Source organism: Phyllostomus hastatus, unplaced genomic scaffold (assembly GCF_019186645.2).
Source record: "Phyllostomus hastatus isolate PE091 unplaced genomic scaffold, TTU_PhHast_1.1 phas_scaffold_55, whole genome shotgun sequence".
NCBI classification, from domain to species: domain Eukaryota; kingdom Metazoa; phylum Chordata; class Mammalia; order Chiroptera; family Phyllostomidae; genus Phyllostomus; species Phyllostomus hastatus.
In genome coordinates this window covers 7,467,858-7,489,817 of record NW_025334035.1, presented here as the reverse complement: position 1 = coordinate 7,489,817, position 21,960 = coordinate 7,467,858, and the positions used below count along the sequence as shown (strand labels likewise).

The window sequence follows — 21,960 nt, the reverse complement described above, 5'->3', positions numbered from 1 at the left end:
AAAAAGAGTTGTAGAGGAAGTAAGTCCAAGAAAGAATAGGTTTTCTAATACATAAGTAAAATTTATACCAGCACAAGCAATAGTCCCCAACTGCCATTCTTTTCTCCTAAATTTCAGACTGGGAGGTCCACCTGCAAAACAGGTAACCAGCATGCTGGTCACCAGCAGGGGTATTGCCCGGGACACAGGGGCACTGTAGGGTGGGTCTTCAATGTGGTACCTCACATATAAGCCCATGAGGCAAGATTCATCAAACCTAATGAAGGGGAAGTGAGGATGCCAGTGATATCTACAGAGAAGCCAAGAATGTTGCCTGGTTTTAAGAAGAAAGGAGTAGAAAGAGTTAAATAGCAAAGAGTTATTGTATATTTTAAAAATATATTTTAATGATTATGCTATTATAGTTGTTCCATTTTCCCCCTATCTCCCCTTCACCCTGCATACCCCCTCCTACCCACATTCCCCCATTTAGTTCATGTTCATATATCATAAGCTCTTTAGCTTCTACATTTCCCATACTATTCTTGCCCTCCGCCTGTCTATTTTCTACCTACTGTCTATGCTACTTATTCTCTGTACCTTTCCCCCTCTCTCCCCCTCCCACTCCCCTGTTGCTAACCCTCTATGTGATCTCCATTTTTGTGGTTCTGTTCCTGTTCTAGCTATTTGCTTAGTTTGCTTTTGTTTTAGGTGTGGTTGTTAAGAACTGTGAGTTTGCTGTCATTTTACTATACATGTTTTTTATCTTCTTTTTCTTAGATAAGTCCCCTTAACATTTCATATAATAAGAGCCTGGTGATGATGAACTCCTTTAACTTGACCTTATCTGAGAAGCACTTTATCTGCCTTTCCATTCTAAATGAAAGCTTTGCTGGATAGAGCAATCTTGGATGTAGGTCCTCGCCTTTCATGACTTGGAATGCTTCTTTCCAGCCCCTTCTTGCCTGCAAGGTCTCTTTTAAGAAATCAGCTGACAGTCTGATGGGAACTCCTTTGTAGGTGACTGTCCCCTTATCTCTTACTGCTTCTAGGATTCTCTCCTTCATTTTAATCTTGGCTAATGTAATTATGATGTGCCTTGGTGTGTTCCTCCTTGGGTCCAACTTCTTTGGGACTCTCTGAGCTTCCTGGGCTTCCTGGAAGTCTATTTCCTTTGCCAGATTGGGGAAGTTCTCCTTTATTATTTGTTCAAATAAGTTTTCCACATGTTACTCTTCCTCTTCTCCTTCTGGTACCCCTATAATTCAGATGCTGGAACGTTTAAAGGTGTCCTGGAGGTTCCTAAACCTCTCCCCATTTTTTGAATTCTTATTTCTCCATTCTTTTCTGTTTGGGTTGTTTCTTTCTTCCTTCTGTTCCACTCCATTGATTTGAGTCCCAGATTCCTTCCCATCACTATTGGTTCCCTGTGCATTTTCCTTCATTTCACTTAGTGTAGCCTTCATTTTTTCATCTAATTTGTGACTGAAATCAACCAATTCTGTGAGTATCCTGATCTCCAGTGCTTTGAACTGTGCATCTGATAGGTTGGCTATCTCTTGGTTGATTAGATGTATTGGCTCTGGAGCTTTGATCTGTTCTTCTGTTTGAAACTTTTTGTTGTTGTTGTTCTGGTCCCGCCTGTTACGCAGTGAGGGGCAGAGCCTTAGGTGTTCACGGGGGGTGGGGGGGGGTCAGCCCAGTCACTGGGTTGTGATGCTGTCTGTGGGGCTGGGTCAGAGGAAACAATGGCACTTGCTCTGCTCTCATATTTCAGTCCTTTCTGCCACTTCCCACAAGCAAATTGTGCCCTTCTGGTGCTGGCTCCTGGGTGGGTGGGCTTGTGTACGATCTAGGACCCTGTAGGTCTCTCCAACGAACTCTCCTGTGAGTCTGGGAATCTCTCCTGGCACCTCAACTCCCACAAGTGTTTTCAATCAGTGCTTTTAGGCTTTATTTCCTGGCACTGGAGCCCTGGGTTGCGTGGTCTGTCTCACTTCCCGTTTTGCCTGGTTTATCTGCACGCAAATGTGTGTCTGTGGTCAGCCAGCAGCCTTGCACCCCTCACTGGGTCTGCCTATTGCCACCCCATGCCCGGGGTCTGCCAGCCACTGCCTGTGTGTATGGGACCACCAACCACTACTTTTTCCTGCTGCAACCCCTCTCCACCAGCCACCGACTCTGCCCCTCTTACCAGTCTGAATGAATGGTTGTCGGACTTCCCTACAGTTCAATTTTCTGTTAGATATGGTTGTACTTTTGTTTCTAAATTTTTGTTGTCCTTAATTTTGGTTGTGCAAGGAGGCACAGTGTGTCTACCTACGCCTCCATGTTGGCCGGAAGTCTAGTCTCTGTCAAGTTATTATATTTTAAAGGTAGTTTCAGGGCCATAGAAACCCCTTAAACTATTCTTGTTTTGCTAGACTATAACAATAAATGTCCAGATATTTGGATAAGATTTAATGCAAGGCAGGAAAGTCATTCTTGCTACTTGAGGAGAACATGCGGGAAAGTGATGTGGGAGTCCATTTGCCCAGTTTGAAAATGAGCTAATATACTGGGAATGAGTCCTGATGGCAGTCAATTTACATGAACAGTCTAGCAGAGGAACAGCCAAAGTGCAGGCTGAAAAGCCTGGAATACAAAGACACTTTGATGAACAGACCACGTCTCTGATTTTTTGATCAGAGCCAAGCTGTACAGGAGGGCGAGAGAAAACCAACCCACTCAGTGAATCAAAAAATTCTTAATAGTGACTCTTTTCCCTTAGATTGTCAAATAAAAATCTGGACAGCACACAACCATAGCTGTCCAGTGTGAGTACATCAAAATTATACCTAATGGTCAGATTTGCAAAAAATATAATATACTTTTGGTGTGCCACAGAATTTTAGTGATTAGTTTATGTGTGCTTGTCACATAACTGGTTGAAAGGTTGAAAGGAATGCCTTTGGAATTTTAATTTTGTCTCAACACTGCTCATACACAGTACAGGTTTCCCTCAACATGCACATATATTTTGCCAAAAAGATGGTTGTGAGAGAAGATTCACACAATCAGGATGGTTGTAAAAGGATGAAAAGTGCATATATTATGCTCCAGCACGAGCTCTGTTTAGAGCTGCCTCAGCCACAGACAAGGAGCAGCCCCAGGGCGTGCCTTCCTAGGCTTGTGGGCTCCAGCAGTGGATGGGGTGGTGACATCTTACCCATGGTACAGTAATGAGATAGAGTGAGTCGTTCTGCCCCTGATCCTTAGAAGGAGAAAAGGACCAAGAATTTTGCTTTTACAGTAATGAAAATCAAGAATGAAATGATTATATTTTTGGTAAAGCCAAATAATAGAGTTCAACTTCCAAGAATTCCATTGTTAGGTAAGAGAGCAAGATTTCTTCACTGAGTTTATGCTGTGACAGTGTTTATTTATAATTATGACCCTGTATTTGCAGTAAGACTGAAATTAATGCTTATTTCTACAGAGATTCTAACGGTGAAAAAAGGGTAAAATTCATTTGAAAAGGAAGGTATAAATGCTGTTTGTGCAGAAATAAAAATGTGCACTAATACAAAAAAAATAAAACCTCAACAAATGCTGTTGGGAGAGGATAACAGCAGTGTTAATTATGTCTGGGTCTATGATCAAAAATACATGTCCTGAGGGTCCAGACACACACAGAAACCTCTGTCTCAGGCACAGAGTGTTGTCACGCTGAGGTGCTGGCTTAGACCAATCTAATGAGACAGTAAAGGCTCATTGGCAGAGCTAACCATGAAAAAATGCATTGGCACATTCTACAGTGCTCAGATAGGAGTATCTAACATGTGAGAGTGCTGAACATCTGACCATGTAAAAATGATGGGATAAGTGGAGGAATTCAGAGTGCTTGAACTAGGAAAGGGAAGACTAAGTTACTTAAAATGCTGTGCAGCCCTGCCTGGTGTTGCTCAGTGGATTGAGCACCAGTCTGTGAACCAAAAGGTTGTGGGTTTGACTCCCAGTCAGGGCACATGCCTGGGTTGCGGGCTTCATCAGGTCTGTGAGAGGCAACCACACATTGATGTGTCTGTCCTTCTCTTTCCCCCTCCCTTCCCTTCTGTCTAAAATAAAAAAATAGATATATAAATTAATTAATTAAAAAATATTTCTAAAAAGTGCTGTGCAAAGATTCATAAAGCTGTCCTATAAGTCTGCATGGACAGTAACCATTTTCAGAGCTAGACCCAGGATCTAATCAGGAAAACATGTGGAGAGCTAAACCTAACGAGGTGAACACAGGGACAACACGATACATTTAAATACAAGATTTGATTATTTCTAAGTTCAAGAGAGGACAGACAAGAAGTATGTGTGAAAAATATGGGGCTTTGTTCAACAAAAGGCTCAGTGTTAGTTTTGGGGTGATTTTTACACTAAGAAATGTTATGTGATCATAGGATGTGATAACATATCACTGTTTCCAAGGTATATTCTATGAACTAATCATTCTGAAAATTATTAATAGCTTTGATGGAGGGAAAGAGCTGTAGGGTCCAACATGTTTGGGAAATGGTATATGAATCAGGGTCATTCAAGATGCTCAGGGCTTCAATGTGGAATGCACTGAATTTCTAAGAAAGGAATATGATACAAAGTTGTTTCTCAACTTGAGAAATCTCAGATACCCTTTTTCAAAGGAGTATATTGTGGTATAACTAGCAGGACACATTTTGGAAACTAGAGTAACAAAATTATGGTGTATCAGCAAAGGGAAATGATGATCTTGCTTTTGGTCAGACACCAGTTGGGGCTGGGGTGAAAGTCAGGCACCATGATTTCAGAGGAGAAAGCAAAGGGAGAATAACCAAGATGGTGTCAAATAACTCTGAGTTTGAAAACAAGCCCTGTCAGGAATGGCTACAAGAACTGAGACTATTTGGCTTGGAGAAGAGAAGCCCCATGAAGGGCGAGATAAATGGCCTTAAAATATTTGAAGGTTTGTCTTATAGACCTAGGATTAGGAGACAGGGAAATGCATTTTAGATCATTATTAGAATCAACCTTCAGTCTTTAAAATTGTTCCAAAGTCCCCAAATTTCAAAGTTGTTCTAAATTTTCAGTCATTCGAAGTTTGAAAGTGGCTCCATGGGGAAGATGAGATTGGGCCTTTCCAAGGATGCTGGCGCCTCAACTGTGATGACTCACCCGGGAAAGGCCACTGAGGGGAGTCAGCGCAAACTTGGATCAGCTGATGTCTACGGTCCTCTCAACACTGATATTCTGTGACTGATTTGCCTCTTCTTGCCCCAGCATTTTTCACCTTGGCAAAATAATGAGAGTTTCCTTTCCTTATGTAATCTCTGATTTTCCCCAATTTATGGGCTAGATATTGATCATTTTGGTTATCATCTGCATAATTATCACTATTTTTCAAATGTAAAAAAATTTCTCAGGGCAATACTCACATCAAAAATTTTCTTGACCACATCTATCTGGATTTTATCAAAAAGATCAAGGTCCTTTTCTTCCACCAGCTTATCCCGATAAATACGATTTGCTTCATGCAGATAGAGCTTTGCTAGGTCCTGTGTGGACTTTATACATTCCACGGAGGAGAAGAGAATGCCCTTCAAGGAGAACAGACAAAAAAGTAACATGAGTAACAACTTAAAACTACGACAGCTACAATGTATTGAAGCCAGTTATGTGACAGGTACTGGACTAGATGTTTTGCCAGACAAAGCTCATTTAACCATCATGACCATCCCACAAAATCATTTTTATTATATCCACTTTGTATAATTTGGAAATCAGGATTCAGAAAGATAGGAAGCATGACCAATCACATAGTGCATGGTCTTAATTCAGAACCAACAGGTATTCAAATCAGTTTGCCTGACCTTACTTAGATCCTGGAATTTTAACCATTACTTTCCAAATCACCACACTGAGGAAGGATGTGGCTTCTCTGCTGTATTCCAATTCCTGAAGTGCCATTTTGAAAATTAGTCTGAGCCACAAGTGCTTATATGAAATCCTAACGAGGACAAAGGGCTAGAATGCATGTCGCAAACCTTTGTGGGTCATTAGTACTTTTGTTCATCTCTAGGAGATTCTCCTTCCTGTGTAACACAGGGATTATTCACATATTTACTGTTTTTTTCAAATTTCTGTCACATCTCTGTTCCTATTAGCCAATGTCTTAGCTTTCTTTTTCATTGAAAAATAAAGACCATCAAGATTGGAGCCCCTCAACAACTTCAATAAGTCCTATAAGTTAAAACTTATTCATTCCCATGTTTGTCTTCATTGCTGTCTTTCTTGTCTTAGAGAAAAAGCAGTCATTTCATTGTTTGTCACTCCCAGCAGAATAATGCTCAGATTCAACACATGGCATAAAGGTCTGGTTATAGTATGATTACCAGTCCACTTTCTCAAGATCACTCTGATCACCACATTCTATAAAATCTAGATTTCAGTTTCAAAAGCTCAAATTACTTTCTGTGCTTCATGTCTTTTTCTTTGTTTGCTCTGCTCATATTTCAAGCTCTAGATCAATTGGCATCCTTGGTTGGAGTCCTCCTTGACAACTTCTTCCCTGCCCAACATCACTTCCTTGACGTGGCCCACATAACCTTTTATGTATAAATATCTATTTATAAGAGAATTATTAGGTTCTAAAATTATTTTTTGAAATAATTTAGGTTCTAGAATTATTAGGTTCTAAAATTATTTTTCTTTGTTCAGGTTTGCCTCTTCCGGGTCATGGCGAGTGTCTCAAAGGCAGAGAAATGGAGAGATTTCATTTTGGATATGGTTTGTTTTAATAATTTTATTCCAAGTACCTAGCATAGTGCCTGGCATATACTAGATTCTCAGTGGATGCTTGTCAAAGGAATGAATGAACTGACATTGGATCCATCAATTATTAGAACATTGAAAGAACCTCCATCAATGTTTCTGCTTTTGGTCATGGCAGAATAGCTGATCACAGACCAACCCACTGAGATCAACTACAAAAAATAGAAAAATTATTTTTAAGTTTATCTTTTTAGAGGCATTAGAAAGTAATCAAGTGAGCAAGTACTTAAGGGGCTTGGATACTAGAGAAAAGAGGAAGAAGCAAGATCAATCCTGACTTTGGTGTCATTTATCTTCATCAGGCATCTGCCATTTCACAAGCAATGGCTTATAGGTTGAGAAACTGCAGAGACAGAGACAAGTGAGAGGTTAGGATGCTGAAAAGGTTTCTCATCTCATGGGGATAGGAAGGATGGAAACTGGAGGTCAGGGATGACCAAGAAAGAGGTCATATCTAAAAGCCCCTATGTTGAGGTCCACCCTGCCTGGTCTCAGGAAACTGTAACCCCCCTCGACTAAGGCTGAGTAAGAGACCTCCAAACCAGGAGCCACTAAGAAGACAAAACTTATTTCCCTGGCATGAATGCTGCCTGTTCTGTGCCGCCCCCCCAATGCTTGATCAGTTAGCCAATGATGGGTAAGATTTCCCACGGGGGAATTGCCTAACAGGCATGACCACATGGAGGCCTCAGGGAAGGACTTGGGGGGCTGTGGAAATGAAGGGTGATTGATATAGACCCCTGCCCCCTCGGCTTTGTCGAAGCCTGAGTCCTTGTTTTTAGTTGTGAGAAATCCAAGTCTCCCAGCTGCCTTTGTCTCCTCTGCCTGACTCAGGCCTGTGGAAATGACAGGGGTGGTGCAGTCCAGACCAGAGTCAGTGGACCCCTGGGGTAATCGGGCCTGATACATAGAATAAGAAAGGCCCTGTAAGACCTGCTTGCTGGAGGATGCTCTTTAATTAGAATATGAAGGCATGGGTAGGAAATGAAACTAAGCTTTTAGGTCCTGTAGTCTTTTTAAATGATAAAACCCCCAAATCTAAGCTCAGAATCCCAGCAGGAGATCTGCCACTCCCTTTGAAAGGCTAAACTACTTGTTTTATCTTCCCTGTCAGACTGTAATTGACAAAGTGTATTGGTATGTTTAATAAAAGCCTGCTTGGGTGGGTGAACAGGGCCCCCTCCACTTGAGAGAATGGTCGTTTCGTCCCTATTTCCCCACAGGACTCAGTTGTCCCTGTGTATGTTGTTCATGTGTTTCGACAAGCATCCTCAGCAGGGATGGATACTGCTGGCCAGTATCCTCCACACCCCTAGGATTCCGTCAAATGGTTATATGCCAGGAGTGTGTGTGAACAAGTAATTCAGGCCTCACAGGAACTCAAGCCCAACTTCAACCTCCTCAATCCCTGGTAACTGCTTGCCAGAAGCATAAGTATGTAATTTCTGAAGGAAAATAACATCATCTAAACCCTCAAATTATCTGCACACTTTAGAACTCATAAGTCTGGCAATCAAACAAATTACTGGGAATATCAGGAGGTATGACCAAAACCAAGAAAAAACTGACCTACAGAAGATCTAGGTATTGTAACTACCAGGTGCAAACCTTATCAAAACTATAACTATATGACCAAAAAGTTAGATTACCAGGTAAAGAATCTCAGCATAGTACTGAAACCTTTAAAAATAAATCAAACAGAAATTGTCAAATCAAAAATCATCCCCATATTACAGTTACTGAAATTGAGAAATTATCAAATGGGGTTAACAAAGAATAGATGCAGCTGAAAAAAGAACTGGTGAACAGAGGGATCAGCACAAAATATTCAGACTCAATAACAAACAGGAAAAAAAAAGAAATAAAAATTACCAAAGAAAAAAAGCATAGCATATGAAGCACATGAGACACAGTGAAAAGGTCTGTACATGTGCTGGAATACCAAAAGTAGAAGAAAGAGAGAAGTGGAAACAATGTTTAAAGAAATGGGCGAGGACAGTGGGGAGGGTTGGGGTGGTTGGGAGGGGTGGGGGGAAAGGTGGAAAACTGTATTTGAACAACAATAAAAATTTTTTTAAATTAAATTTCCATGAAGTAAAGAATTAAAAAGATAGAAGCTCTAACAACTTCAAAACTGAAAAAAGGACATTAAACCAGATTCAAAAATGCTACAAACACTAAGCAGGATAAATATAAAAAATACCTCCTAGATACCTTAGGCATAATAGTGAAATTTTTGAAAATCAAAGACAGAGAAACATTTTTAGAAGTGGACAAGTGAAGAAAGAAACTCTTTTTTTCCACATAGACTCATAGACTCTCAAAGGAACAGTAAGACTTAGAGATAATTTCTCAATAGAAACAATGGAAACCAGAAGACAATGGAATAACACTTCAAAGTGCTGGAGGAAAAAAATTTCTGCTAACTGAGAATTGGTTGGAAGGAAATCCCCTTCCAAAATTCTTTAAAAATAAGAAATAAATGTATTTTAAATCTAATAAAATCAAAATGCAGCAAGAATAAAATCAATGGAAAGGTTACTGTGTGAAGAAATCTAAATAAATATTGACTTACTAAGGCACAAATATTGGTGTATTTGGGTTTTCAATGCACATTGAATTAAAATAAATAACTAGCATAAAAATTGAAGGGAGGAAAATTGTTGTAAGATCCTTGCATTATGGTAATTGATAAAAGTACTTATTTATAAAGGAAAAAGAATAAAATGATGCACTTGGTAATCATTAGATGAATATTAAAAGGATGAATGGTACACTAAAAGAAAAAACAAAGAATAAAAATATAATTAGTTCAGTAAAATTCAAGAAATTAAAGAAAAGGAAACATAGACTAGATATGATATACTGAAAACAAATAGCATAAAGCTGATTTAATCTTAAATATTTATTATATAAAATAACATCAAATACAAATAAACTAAACATTTTAATTAAAAGGCAATGATTATCAGGCTAGATTTAAAAAATCTAACTGTATGCTGCCCATATGAAATATATCTTGAATATAAAAGTACAAAAGAACTGGATAAGAAGCTGGAAAACAATATAGCATAAACATACTAAAAGAATATGCAATAACCATGCTAATATCATACAAAGTTGACTTTAAAGCAAGAGCCATGGTTAGATATAAAGTACATTCAATAATAAGAAAAGGGCCAGTCAACTAGGAAGGCTGACAAATAATGACCTCAGGAGCCCTGTCAAGAAGTTATAAATAAGAAGAAAAAACTAACCCAAAACCAAAAGTGAGTAGGAAGAAAGAGATGATAAGAGTAAATTTTAATAATAAAAAACAGATATCAAATAGAGACAGTCAATAAAGTAAAAAACATAATATTGATAACTTTGGTTTCTTTGAAAACACTAGCAAGATTGATAACCCTCTAGTAAGACTGATAGAAAATAGAAAGAGAAAACAGAAAAGGCATACATGATCAATATTCAGAATAAGAGGAAATGATGTCTGTTACAGCAGATATTTGAAAGATAATAACAGGATAATAAAGTTTTATGTCAACTAGAAATTGTTGACATCAACATCTTGCCAGAACTGATACATTGAGAAATAGAGAATCTGAAATGTCTAATATGTGCTAAATAAATTAAATTTATAATTTAAAATCTTCTACAAAGAAAACTCCTGATGATTTCATCAGTAAATTCTTCTGACATTTAAGGAAGGCACAACACATTTTACAGAATCTTCCAGAGAGGAAAAAAAGAGGGAACAATTCTCAGTGTATCTTACAAGGGCTTCATAACCTTAGAATAATAGAAAAAAGAAAAATTATAGGACATTCAATATAGATGTAAAAATTATATAGAAAAAAATAGTAAGTGGAATGTAGCAAAATATTAAAAGCTTAACATGTAATGACTAAGTTGGTTTGATTACAGAAGTGCAAGATTAATCTTACATTCAAAAATAATCAATGTGATTTATCACATTTCCAGTAAAAAGGAGAAAAACATGATATAATTATTTCAATAGATACAGAGAAATAATTTAAGTTTCAACATAGATTCATGATTAAAACTCTTTGTGAAAGTATGAAAAAGAAGAAATTAATCTTAATCTGATAAAGAGCATCTGCATAAACCTGTAGTAAGCATCATACTTCATGGCCAACTATTAAAAGCTTTCCCCCTGTAATTAAGAGTGCAACAAGACCACACTCACCACTTCTTTTCACCATTGTACTAGCAGTTGTAGCCAGAACAATAGGACAGGAAAAACAAATAGAAGATTTGAAGACTGGAAGGAAAGAAATTGTTTTTATTTTTACCAACAGCCTGATTCTGTGTATTGGTACCATCATAATATCAAACAGAGGAGGAAAGAATGCCTGAAGACAGACCAAGGGGAGCTTCAGGGACAAGGGGATATTCTTGAGCTGTGATTCTAAGTTGTGGTTATACAGGTGTGATGACTTCGTGACAATTAACCAAGCTCTATACTTAGGACTTAAGTGCTTTTCTACTTGTATGCTACACTTAGTAAAAGTTTCTTTAAAAAAAAAAAAGACATTCCATTAGGTCCACAGCCATGCATTAGCTGTGGAGGGCATGAAGAAGCACCCACCAGGAATTCCACTCCCAGGGCTGTGTTTGGCAGTGAGGAATGCTGTTGAGGACTGTGAGCCTATTATAGCTGAACACTCAGGCTGACTGACAGTGAAGGACAGCGTCAGCATGAGTATGGCGAGTGCAAACTTAGCACCATCTACATAGTGATGTGTCACACTGAGATGGGAATGGATAGTAATTTCTGATACTCAGAGAACTATCAAATTCTGTCCTGAATGGGACAGAGGGAGGAAGTGCAGATCCAGTCTCAATGGTAGGGCCTTCGATCCAGCTGGATGGAGGAAAACATTGGACTCCCTATGCAGGGTTGTTGCCCATTAGGCCTCTAGACAGGCAGGCAGGCAGGAAGGATGTAGGGGAAGCATGTGGTTAGGCTTTGAGCTAGCAGCTCCCCTCTGGAGCAGAGTCTGGGCCTGTGTGCTTGGGGGGAGGCAGGTGTTTCAAGGGGGCTGCACTCTTCTACCCTTGCGGCAAGTGGCTGACAGCTGGCAGGCTGTAGACAGGCCTGGTTGGGACACAGAGCCCAGAAGTGGCCACTGAAGCCACCTGAGTCTGGCAAAGAAACAGACCAGGGGAACAAGAGATTCACTCCCACTCCATTATCACCCCTGAAACAAGGCTGGAATAGCACTTTCCTCAGGAAGCCTCCCTTGCCCCAACTACATGCACAGTGGAGCTGAATTTTCTAGCTTCCGGTAGCTAGCATCATTGCTGCTGCTTGCCAGCTCTGTGATCATGCTCACAGTACTTGATCTGTCAATGGCCCAGCTTTGTCATTTCTAAACTGAAATGGTCAGTATTTTACCTCATATGGTTGTTGTGAGTATTAAATCATCAGGCTTAGAACTGTGCTCAGTAAACACCAGCTACTGTCGCAGACTAAAATCAGGCTTTTTGTGAGGGCTCACTCCGGGCTCAGACAATCTTTCTACTCTTACCAGCCCCTCCCTATCACTTGCTGTCCCCACCAGACCAGACTGCTTGTTACCTGGCTGACGTTGTTTTATACTTTTCTACCTCTGTGAACGTCTATGCTGGCAACTTCTCTGGTAACTCCATGCTGGCAACTTCTCTGAGTCTCTGCTGAACTGGGATAAGAATGTGTATCCCAAAGGGTTGCCATGAGTATAAAGTTTAAGTTGTACAGGTGACAAGGTGCCCGTCCAGATAGGAGCTAGTGCTGGGTACTTCTGGAAGAGACTTCATACCTCTTTTCCCTTGAGTTCTGCTACTATGAGCAATATTTCATCAAATGACTTTAACTCTTTTATTAACTTGGAAAATACAGATGGTAACACCCCCACCTCATCATGCTACAGTGAGATTTAAGAGAGGGATCATGTGATAAAAAATTCCTTTGAAATTAATACTCAATAAAAGGGAGATAAGCATGGGTACACTCTTGCCATCACCCAGACCTGATGGCTCTGGACCTGAAGACAGACTTGGAGCTGAGTCCCTCTTGCGGCCTTAACTCTCCTAGGCTTGTTTGCCTCGTTGGAAGTACAGATGAGAAGCACAGAATGATGTGGTGATGGAAAGGGGCCCAGGCCAGGAACCCAAAGACCAAGATTCTAGTTCCATTTTCTTCACTGGCTGGCTGTGTGCTCTTAGGCAAATCCATATAATCTTAGCAGGTCTCTGTTCCCTCATTTTTAAGGAGGTAATGCTTGGGAGGTCTGTGGTCCTTCCAGGAGTGCTCTCCTGTGCCAGTTTACAGATGTTCTCAGAGAGTGGACCTTGCTGTGGGGTTCAGTGATGCCACCTTCAGGTTAAGCCTCTGGGGGCATAGCTCTTGGATATTTGAACAGATGTTTAGCGGGTTTCTGCTCCTTATAACCAAGAGTCCTGGGTGGAACATGCAGGCCTGGGTGTCAGGGGTGTCAAACTCATTTTCACTGGGGCCACATCAACCTGGTGGTTGCCTTCAAAGGGCCGAATGTAATTTTAGGACTGTATAAATGTAGCAACTCCTTAACTGTTAAGCGAGAGCTCTGTGCTGTCACTGGGTAGAAACAAGGTGCTGGGCCAGATAAAACAAGGTGGAGGGCTGGATTCAGCCCATGGGCCTTGTGTTTGCCACCTGAGCCCTATGTCCTCAGGGTGTGGCCCTTGGCTAGTCTTGGGTTCCCCAGAGTCTGACCTGCACAGGCGGTGTGCTGAGTAATTCATTCCAAACACATGTGCTGCCCATGAAGGGTCCTGCCTGATCTGGCTGACACTCCCTTACGGGTGTGGCCTCTGCTTAGTATGAAAAGCATTTTCTCCTAATAACGGCCCAGGACTATCTCAGGGTGGATCTCTCTGAACAGTAGTCTGTGCAGATTCTTGTCCAGGATTGGAGAGTTGTGGAGGTCACCACGTGAGGATGCTGCACCGGACTGAGGGCAAGAGAGGGCCAGGTTTGCTGCACTGCACTGAGTGAAAGGTCAAGCAACTGAAAGCCATGGGCAGAGATAGCCCATCAGAATTCAGATGAACAGCTGAAAGGGTCTGAAATGGCTTTGGCCTGGAGAAGAACCTGGAATTTTTGGAACTGAGGATTGCAGAGGCTGGAAGGTGGTGGCTCAGAAATATTATGACATGGCTTCTTCAGGAGGCAGAGCCATCCTGCATGGTTGGGACATTCGTTTTCATCCGAGAACAATGGATATACCACCAGGGCCTGCAAAACAGTTTTCTCTTTCATTCTTCTCTGCCATTTTCCCCTAGGCATGCTAAAGTGATTATGTAACATTATCTCCAAGATGCTGAGACTTCTCTAGTCCAAAGGAACCAACTCAGAAATGCATTCTGCTTATTGGGAAGTAATTGAGCTGACAGACAGACAAAACTCTGTTTTTTGAGGTCCTCACTCCCAGAGCCCATGGGACTCGAGTTATTAGCTTATGTTTTTGACTCCATAGGAACTGGGCCTCTGCCAAGAGTTTGGCATTAACTATCATTTTACCAAGAATGAGAGGAACTGGATCATCACTGAGCCTTCTGCAGTGTCTTGGAGCAGATGGACTCACCTGGAAAATATTGGCGAAGTCTCTGAGATTGAAGATATAGTGGAATTTGATTGCTGTGGGTAGGAATGTGGTGGCAATTTTCTGATGGAAAGTGAGGGCCAGAGTGATCAGCTGGGGGATGGATTTCTGCAGAGATGCTGGGAAGTTCCCGAGCCTCAGGTGCTGAGTCAAGATGGTGCTATAGATGGAGGACAGGGCATCTGCTCCAGGAAAGGAGAGGCCGAAAACACTGAAGTGACGCTGTGAGGAAACAGAGGAATGTGAGGGGGCCTGAGTTAGACACCTGTTATCACAGATTGAAAATCATCTTTTCTGAATTTAGATATAACAGTAACAAATCCACCTAAGGGCTTTTGGTTCTATATTCTGGCCATGTTTTTTCACACTAAACCTCAATTTAGGTTGAACCTAAAATGACTGGGGGAAGAATTGGCTTTGAATCTTGGGTCAAAGATGTCAGTATGGGGTACTAAGAAGTGAATTGAACTTGGACTTAGGGAACCAGATTCCAAATCTAAATTTGACACCAAATATCCACATGACCTTCAGAAAGCCATTTCATCTCTATGACCCCTTTCATCTCTACACAGCTTTGTGACCCTAGGTCAAGGAGTTTCTCTTCCTAGAAAGTTAACATCCATTATGATTTACCAGTTTTAAAGGCTGGAATGGGGTAGGGACAATAATTACTTATAATCAAGTGACATCAGTCCTGGTGAGGTAGTATTTAGGATTCCAGGGCCATGGCTCCTCCCCTACCTGCAGACGTGGGTTGATGGTGAAGCTGCCTGAAGTGGGGTTCATACAGGAAACATACTGTACATTCATGATCTCCTTTAGAGACAGCTTGTTCCGATCATACCTGGAACAGTCAGAAACCACAGTTGAGCATTGTGCAAGGGCCCAGACAAGAATGTGCCTTGTCAAGAGGCAAAGTGCAATGTGCCCTTATCATTCACATGTTTGGGTGGTTAAAAAATATCCGGATCCATTCGCAGAGACTGAGAAGAGACATGAGCCCAGGATAAAATCTTGAAAGATCCAATATTTATGGAAATAGCATGAGAAGGAGACCACCAAGATGGACTAAGAGATAGGAGGAAAATCAGGGGTGCATGGCACCCCAGGAAAGCAAAGGAAATCAGTATTTCCAAAAAGAGAAAACAATCAACCACATCAAGTGCTGCAGAGAGAAGAAAAAAGATGATGACTCAGCTGTATTTGTTGGATTGCATAATAAAGATACAGTTAGTAGTTGAACAAGAAGAGTTTACTAAAATGGAGGACATAGAAACTAAATAATAGTGGACTGAAGATGAGCAGGAGATGAGGGAGTGAAGACAGTGAGAAATTTGATTATGCAGGGAGAGAAAGAGCAGTAAATAGAGAATGATTTTTTAAAACAATAGAAATTTACGCAAGTTTAAATATATGTATGAAGGAGACAGGGGACTAGTTGATGAAGTAAGGATTTCAGGAGGTAGAAGAAAGTAGAATCAAGATGCTGGTGGGTGGTTATGCCTCAGGGAAGATGTAACAGGTGCAGGGACAGAGAATGCTTGGGGATGTAACTAAGTTGTATAGATGTGTAAGCAAGATGGCAGATGGTGCGTGGTCATCAGTTGAGGTGGGTGGGAAGCTTGTGAATATTTCTGAGAATGAAAATGTAAACATACAGAAGCAATATGGTAGAATTTCCAGGAAATTTCTACTTCTCATTTAAGACTTGTGACCTTGAATGAATCCAAAGTAAAACTGGGAAGCCTGACTCTGATTCCTTCCAGTTTAGTTTGGCTGCTCAGATGCTGGCGTGGAGATTGTGGGTGGTTGTACATGGCAGGCATCTGACAGAAACTTTGGAATGAATGAAAGGCAACTCAGATTACCACCCCAACTCTAGTTGTCTCTGAATTCCCTCTTCATACTCCCTACTCCTTTTCATCCACTGATTCCATGTGAGGTATGAAGGTGAGCCAAATGGTCTCAAATCACTGATTTACTTTTTTTTTTTGCAAGTTCAGACCTTTTGTCATTAAAAACCATACTGTTGCAAGAGATAATATTGGACCTGTGAGTTGCTCAGACCAGGGTTGTTAAGACCCACAGACACTCAGCCCTGTGCAGCAGGTTAGGTGTGGTCATTGAGGTATCTGCTCGGTGCTATGGGACCACAAGGAGGGGAAGAGGAGTGGTTCATTCTCCTCTGGGGATTTGGAGAAGATAACTTTTGAGAAGAATATTGAATAAAAAAGTAGGCTTTTCCCCCTTAGATGTGAGCTCAGTACCTTCTTTTCACTTGGGGAGCAAAGCCACTGCCTGAAAACTCCCTCCAGAGAGCAGACTCCATGAGGAATGGAGTTTCAGGGGGAATCTCCTCTGGCACCAGAGCCAGGCTGAGGTGTGCAGCCCCCAGGGAATGGCGGCAGGCCCACAGCCCTGCCTTGGTCCTTTCTCCACCAGCCCGAGTGCCCAGCATGGGCTCTTACCAGTGCCTGTAGTCCAGGTGCTGCCTGATAATGGTGTGGGGCTGCACTGTCCCATAGGCATCCACCTCGGGCATGTTCATGTCATCGATGAAATAGATGAGCTTCTTGTTCCCTGGGGGGCCGTAATTTCTCCCAGCCTTCTTTTCTAGAGGTTTCTCCAGGACAGCTGATAAGAAAGCCAGTCAGTGAGAAAAGGACATTCAAACATCAGGTATCAGGACCAAGACAGTACAGAGGTCAAGGACAGGCTGGGGTACAGCGTGTATGTGCGTGCTAACAGCAGCAGTAGTCACTCCTGGATGCAGGTGTTCTGCAGGACCAGGTGACATTGGAATGGTCTGGCAGTGCTGCCAACAGTGCCCTATAGGCATTGAACTTCTTACTCTGTGCAGTGTGTTAGGCTTTCACAAGCATTAATTATCTCACTTTACCCTTATCATGTCATAGTAAGACTAGCACTACTATCCCATTTTAGAGATGAGGAAACTGAGGCTCAGAAGAATAAAGCAACTTTTCTAAGGTGGAGCAAGTATGCAAATCCAGGGCAAATGACGAAGCCCTTGCTCCTCCTAGAATGCTCGTGGTCAGTTTTCTTTGCTTATAGACCAGCCCAGACACAGAAGATACTTTGACTGTTCCAAGGTCTCAGAGAATTTCTGAGAAGTTTCCAGTATCGCGAACCCCGCCTTCTTCCCAGCACCTTCAGGCTGTCTGGCTTCTCCCACAGCATCTCAGGATCTTTCTGGGGACTCAGAGCAAACTCTCTTTGGGAGGTATCTCTTCAATTATCCACCCGGGGGAATAGGATCCAACAGGACCATTTCCCTACCTGACAGGACTTGTTTAGAACAAATGTAAGTAATAGGGTGGAGGTATATGTATTTTTTTTTCAATCAAGCAATTAAATATTTATGCATTGCAAGAACCAACATTTCCTATTATAGCTGGAAGCTCCAAGAACCCTCTGATTCTTTCCCTTGAAAAACAAGTTTGTAAATAAGGAGAAAGTGCCAGTAGACATAGAAGGTGACAGATAGAAAGACAAGTTCCTTCAAGAAGCTTGAATATTCTAATTTTCTGGTCCTGAGTTAAATTAAGTGTTTAAAATATGAATTAAATTTAAATTTAATTAGCATCCAATTAACATACACTATCAACCAATTAATCACCCAACACCTTCTTTCCCCCTAAAGATATAACAACTATGTAAGAGATCTGTCAAATGAAATATAATTAATGGGCTGCCAAGGATGTGTTTTTGAGAACAGTCCTTTCAAGAAGAAATTCTCCCCTTAGAAAGACTTGTTTCTCCTCCTACCAAAGCAGTGATATTCAAATCAACCCCTGAAAATAATAAGACCCTGTAATTTGGGTTGATTAAGCTCTTTGTGCTTCTAAAAGATTGTTGAGGAGAAAAGTCTGTCAGTTAGTGACAAGTGGCCTTGGAAGGCAGCAGATTATTTCAAAAGGACACACTAAGTACCCCAGAGAAAGAGAAGCCCCCTAGGGAAAGGCGCGCACACTTTGGTCCCTTCTTGCCCAACCCTCGCTCTGAGTCCCTCTGTCAGAACTGTAGCAGATTATTCTGTTTCCAGCCAGAACTGGAGGAGCAGAGTGGGTTTAAGTGGCAGCAAACGCGTTGATTTTGAGGTACCAAACACATGAGACATACAAAGAAACATAGCCTGGGGTCTGCATTGTGATAAACAAGTGCTGAGGGCCGGCCCACATCCGGCAGGAATTCCTCCGCACCACTGTCCGAATTTCTCCGTGTGAGGTGCTCAGCAGCCGCGGTTCCTGTGAAGCAGCACCAGCTGCCCTCCAGCGCTGTTTGACCAGATCATACATTTAAGGAGCCATTTCATCTTCAAAGTGAGTTCGTATTTGTTATCTCATTTCACTGTCTCCACTGTTACCATCCTTGTTCATCGGCTCTCATCTAGTAACTAAAAAATCCTCCTAATGGCCTTCCTACTCTCACCCTAGTCCCCTTCACTGTATTCTCAGAACAGCAGACTAGGTATCCTTCTAAGATATAAATCAGGGCGGCCAGTCCCCTGTTAAAACTCTGGGGTGACAGCCCATCTCACTTGAGGCAAAAAGCCGGTCTGGTTCCATCCACAGACCTTGCATCTGTTTTTCTCTGCTACTCCTCCCCTCCTCACTCCCTCCACTCTGCCTCAGGTCCTTTGCTCTGGACTTTCCTCTGCCTGGAATCCCTTTCTCCCAAATGCTCACATAGTGCTTCTTACTTATCTCAGATACTCACTCAAATGCCTCTTTCTCAGTAAGCCCTTCCTGCCACTCTAGCTAAAATCACCACCCCCTCCTAGTCCCTGTCCCTGCTTCACTTTTCTCCATAACACTTATTATCACTTAGTGTCCTATATATTTCCCTTATTTATCTTGTTTATTGTCATACACCCTGCATTCCCCCTGCACTGGGACAGCAATCTCTGTTTTTCTGATTATTGTACCCCCAGCACAGAATATTATCTAGCATAAAGTAGGATGTTTGAAAATCATTTATTACATTAAGGAATAGATGAATGAAGTTTATTATTGTAACAAACTCCATGAGTAGGCAAAGAAAGACCCATTATCCCCACTTTGTAACTAAGGTAATAGAGGCTAAGGCAGGTTAAACGTTTTGCTGGAATGAGAATTTGGGTCTGTGAATGCCGATGTTATTGCTTCTTTCATGTCCCAGGGAGAAAGACCTTGTAAGCCATCACATCCGACCCCTCTCCAGGGACGTCCCTGGCCCTTCCAGTCCCACCAAGTCCCCCAGTCTCGGAACCTAGAGCAGTTCGTTCATGCGTCCATGGAACATTACCAGGACCCTGCTTTATACCGAGAATTTGACATGCATTATATCATTGATCCCAAAGAGCTGCCCCATTATCTATTATCACCAGCTTTTAAAAAATCTTTAACAAATGAGAAAACTGAGGCTTAGAGAAATTAAGGGACTTTATCCAAGGTCATACAGCTACTGAGGATAACTCCAGGATTCCAGCCCGGGTTACCTCATGTAACCACTTCTGTAAACTACTTCTTAAACATCATTGCAGCATGGCTTCTGCCCTTGAGGAATCCCCAGCTTAGTCGACTCATTGCCTGAGCATGTTTTGACAGGGAGCATTAGTAATTATTCATGTCTTTCTTCATATCAGCATGATTTGTGTACCTGTGTTTGAACTATTCTTTCCACATTATCTAATTTTCATGTTAAGATTTAGATATATTGTGAGGGTTTTGTGTTTATTCTTTCAAAAATAATATGCTTTGCATGATTATAAAAACAAAGCATATTCATTATATACTGATAAAAAGCATAGCAAATCATAAGGATGAAAATGAAAATTACCTATAGTTCTTCACCTAGCCATAAGCATTACTTTGAACATTTTGGTGTATTTCATCCTAGTGTATTTGTTCTGTTAGATTTTCCTTTTACAAAGTCAGAATTATACTGCATATTCTACTTGCTCTTTTTAAAATTTCACATATTGTAAACATCTGTATATGATAAATACATATTTCCCTAAAACTTAATTATTTTTATTAAGTTTTAGTAGGCTAAAAAGCCAAGTAGGCTTTTAGTTTTTAATAACAAAAAGTCTTTTTAATAAAGAAATTACATATTTAACAGAAAAATTGTTGAAGCTAAAACTTAAAGGCACATTGAACGTCCTTTTTTAATACAATTGAAGGAATTAATTTCATATATCAATAAAATAAAATTCAAGAAAATTATTTTGAAGTTTTTCTTTACTGACAATTTTTGGAAAGTAAAGTTCATTATAGTTTCCCATAGTGGAACAATGTTAAAATATGAAGTTATATTCCTGTACCAGGATTCAGCATTGAAATAAATTATTGTTCTAGACATCAATGTCATAAATGCAAAAAAATACCCTAAAAGTCTAAAAAGCCTTTATTAATTTAAACTACTATTCCCAGTTCCATTAAAAAGGCATAAATACATGGCACATATTAATTACAAAAGGCATTCCATGTGCTAGTAAGTGCCCACACAGGAAGAAAATGTAATAGGGACCTAAAACTGAAGTACTTACTATATTTAACATTAAGTAATTCTGTCATCTTAGAATTTAGAGTGTTGCTAGAAACATAGAAGGCACAGATTCTTTAAAAAGTTGTCCAGATATTTAAAAACATTTTTGATACATTTTCCTAAAATAAGCCAAGGCATTCAGTCACCTCACTAATTCTAGAGGTATCCCTTCCCAACTTTTTAAAAAGATTTGACATGATATACGTCCCCTTTATTATCCCTTCACTGCTCAGTTCAAAAGCTGAAACCATAAGGGCTGCATCGGTCTTTGCCCAGTGATTGTTGGCTTCACTGTTATTAAAGCCCCTTCTCACTCCTGAGAAAACTATAGAGGGAGCTACCTGGTCAGTGGCAGGAACTTTTAAAAAAGCTTAAAAACATTTGCTTTGTGTTGAGTTGGCTAAAAGGCATGAGGATAAACCAATGTTGGTTGTTTACAGAGCAAAAAGCGCTATGTAAAGTCGATCTGAGATGCTATTCTTACAGGTGCTTTTTCTATAAAGAAATCTGATGCAGTGAGATGAAATAAGTCACACAACTGTTTCCTTTCACTTTCTTAAGGTGGTTTTCTGGACCTGGTTTCATGTGAGTACTTGGCTAATGGTATTAGGTTATCTGGAGGTTTGAGGGACATCCTGTTGATTAACAAGAAACTAATTGAAGAAAAACCTAATTAAGAGAAGCTGGTCACACAAATACCTAGCATTAGGGCTGTAGAAAAGCACCCAACTCTACATACAAACACCTCATGATGGGCATTTTACAGGAGCAATGAGATCCCACAACCTTTCTAACCAGTGTTGCACAGCTCCTAAGAATACGTGCTCCAGTCTTTATTGAATCAGGACAGTTTAGGAATTACTGTGGATTCATCCTTGATGTGGTGCCAAGGGAAGGGGTTCTTGAGGTCTCTGGATGACCCTGTTGCTGCATCACTGCCTGCGTCGGATGA

General features: G+C 40.8%; 1 protein-coding gene across 2 annotated transcripts in view; it reads right to left on the bottom strand.

Moving 5' to 3' along the window:
• DNAH9 (dynein axonemal heavy chain 9) overlaps positions 1–21,960 on the bottom strand; it is a 336,893-nt gene that overhangs the window by 143,860 nt on the left and 171,073 nt on the right. For both annotated transcript variants that reach the window (XM_045824289.1, XM_045824290.1), the window contains exons 39-42: positions 16,928–17,093; positions 15,201–15,303; positions 14,442–14,681; positions 5,421–5,582 (exon numbers count right to left, since the gene is read on the bottom strand). In XM_045824289.1, coding sequence (XP_045680245.1) covers positions 5,421–5,582; positions 14,442–14,681; positions 15,201–15,303; positions 16,928–17,093 — 671 coding nt within the window. The remainder of the gene's footprint in view (positions 1–5,420; positions 5,583–14,441; positions 14,682–15,200; positions 15,304–16,927; positions 17,094–21,960) is intronic.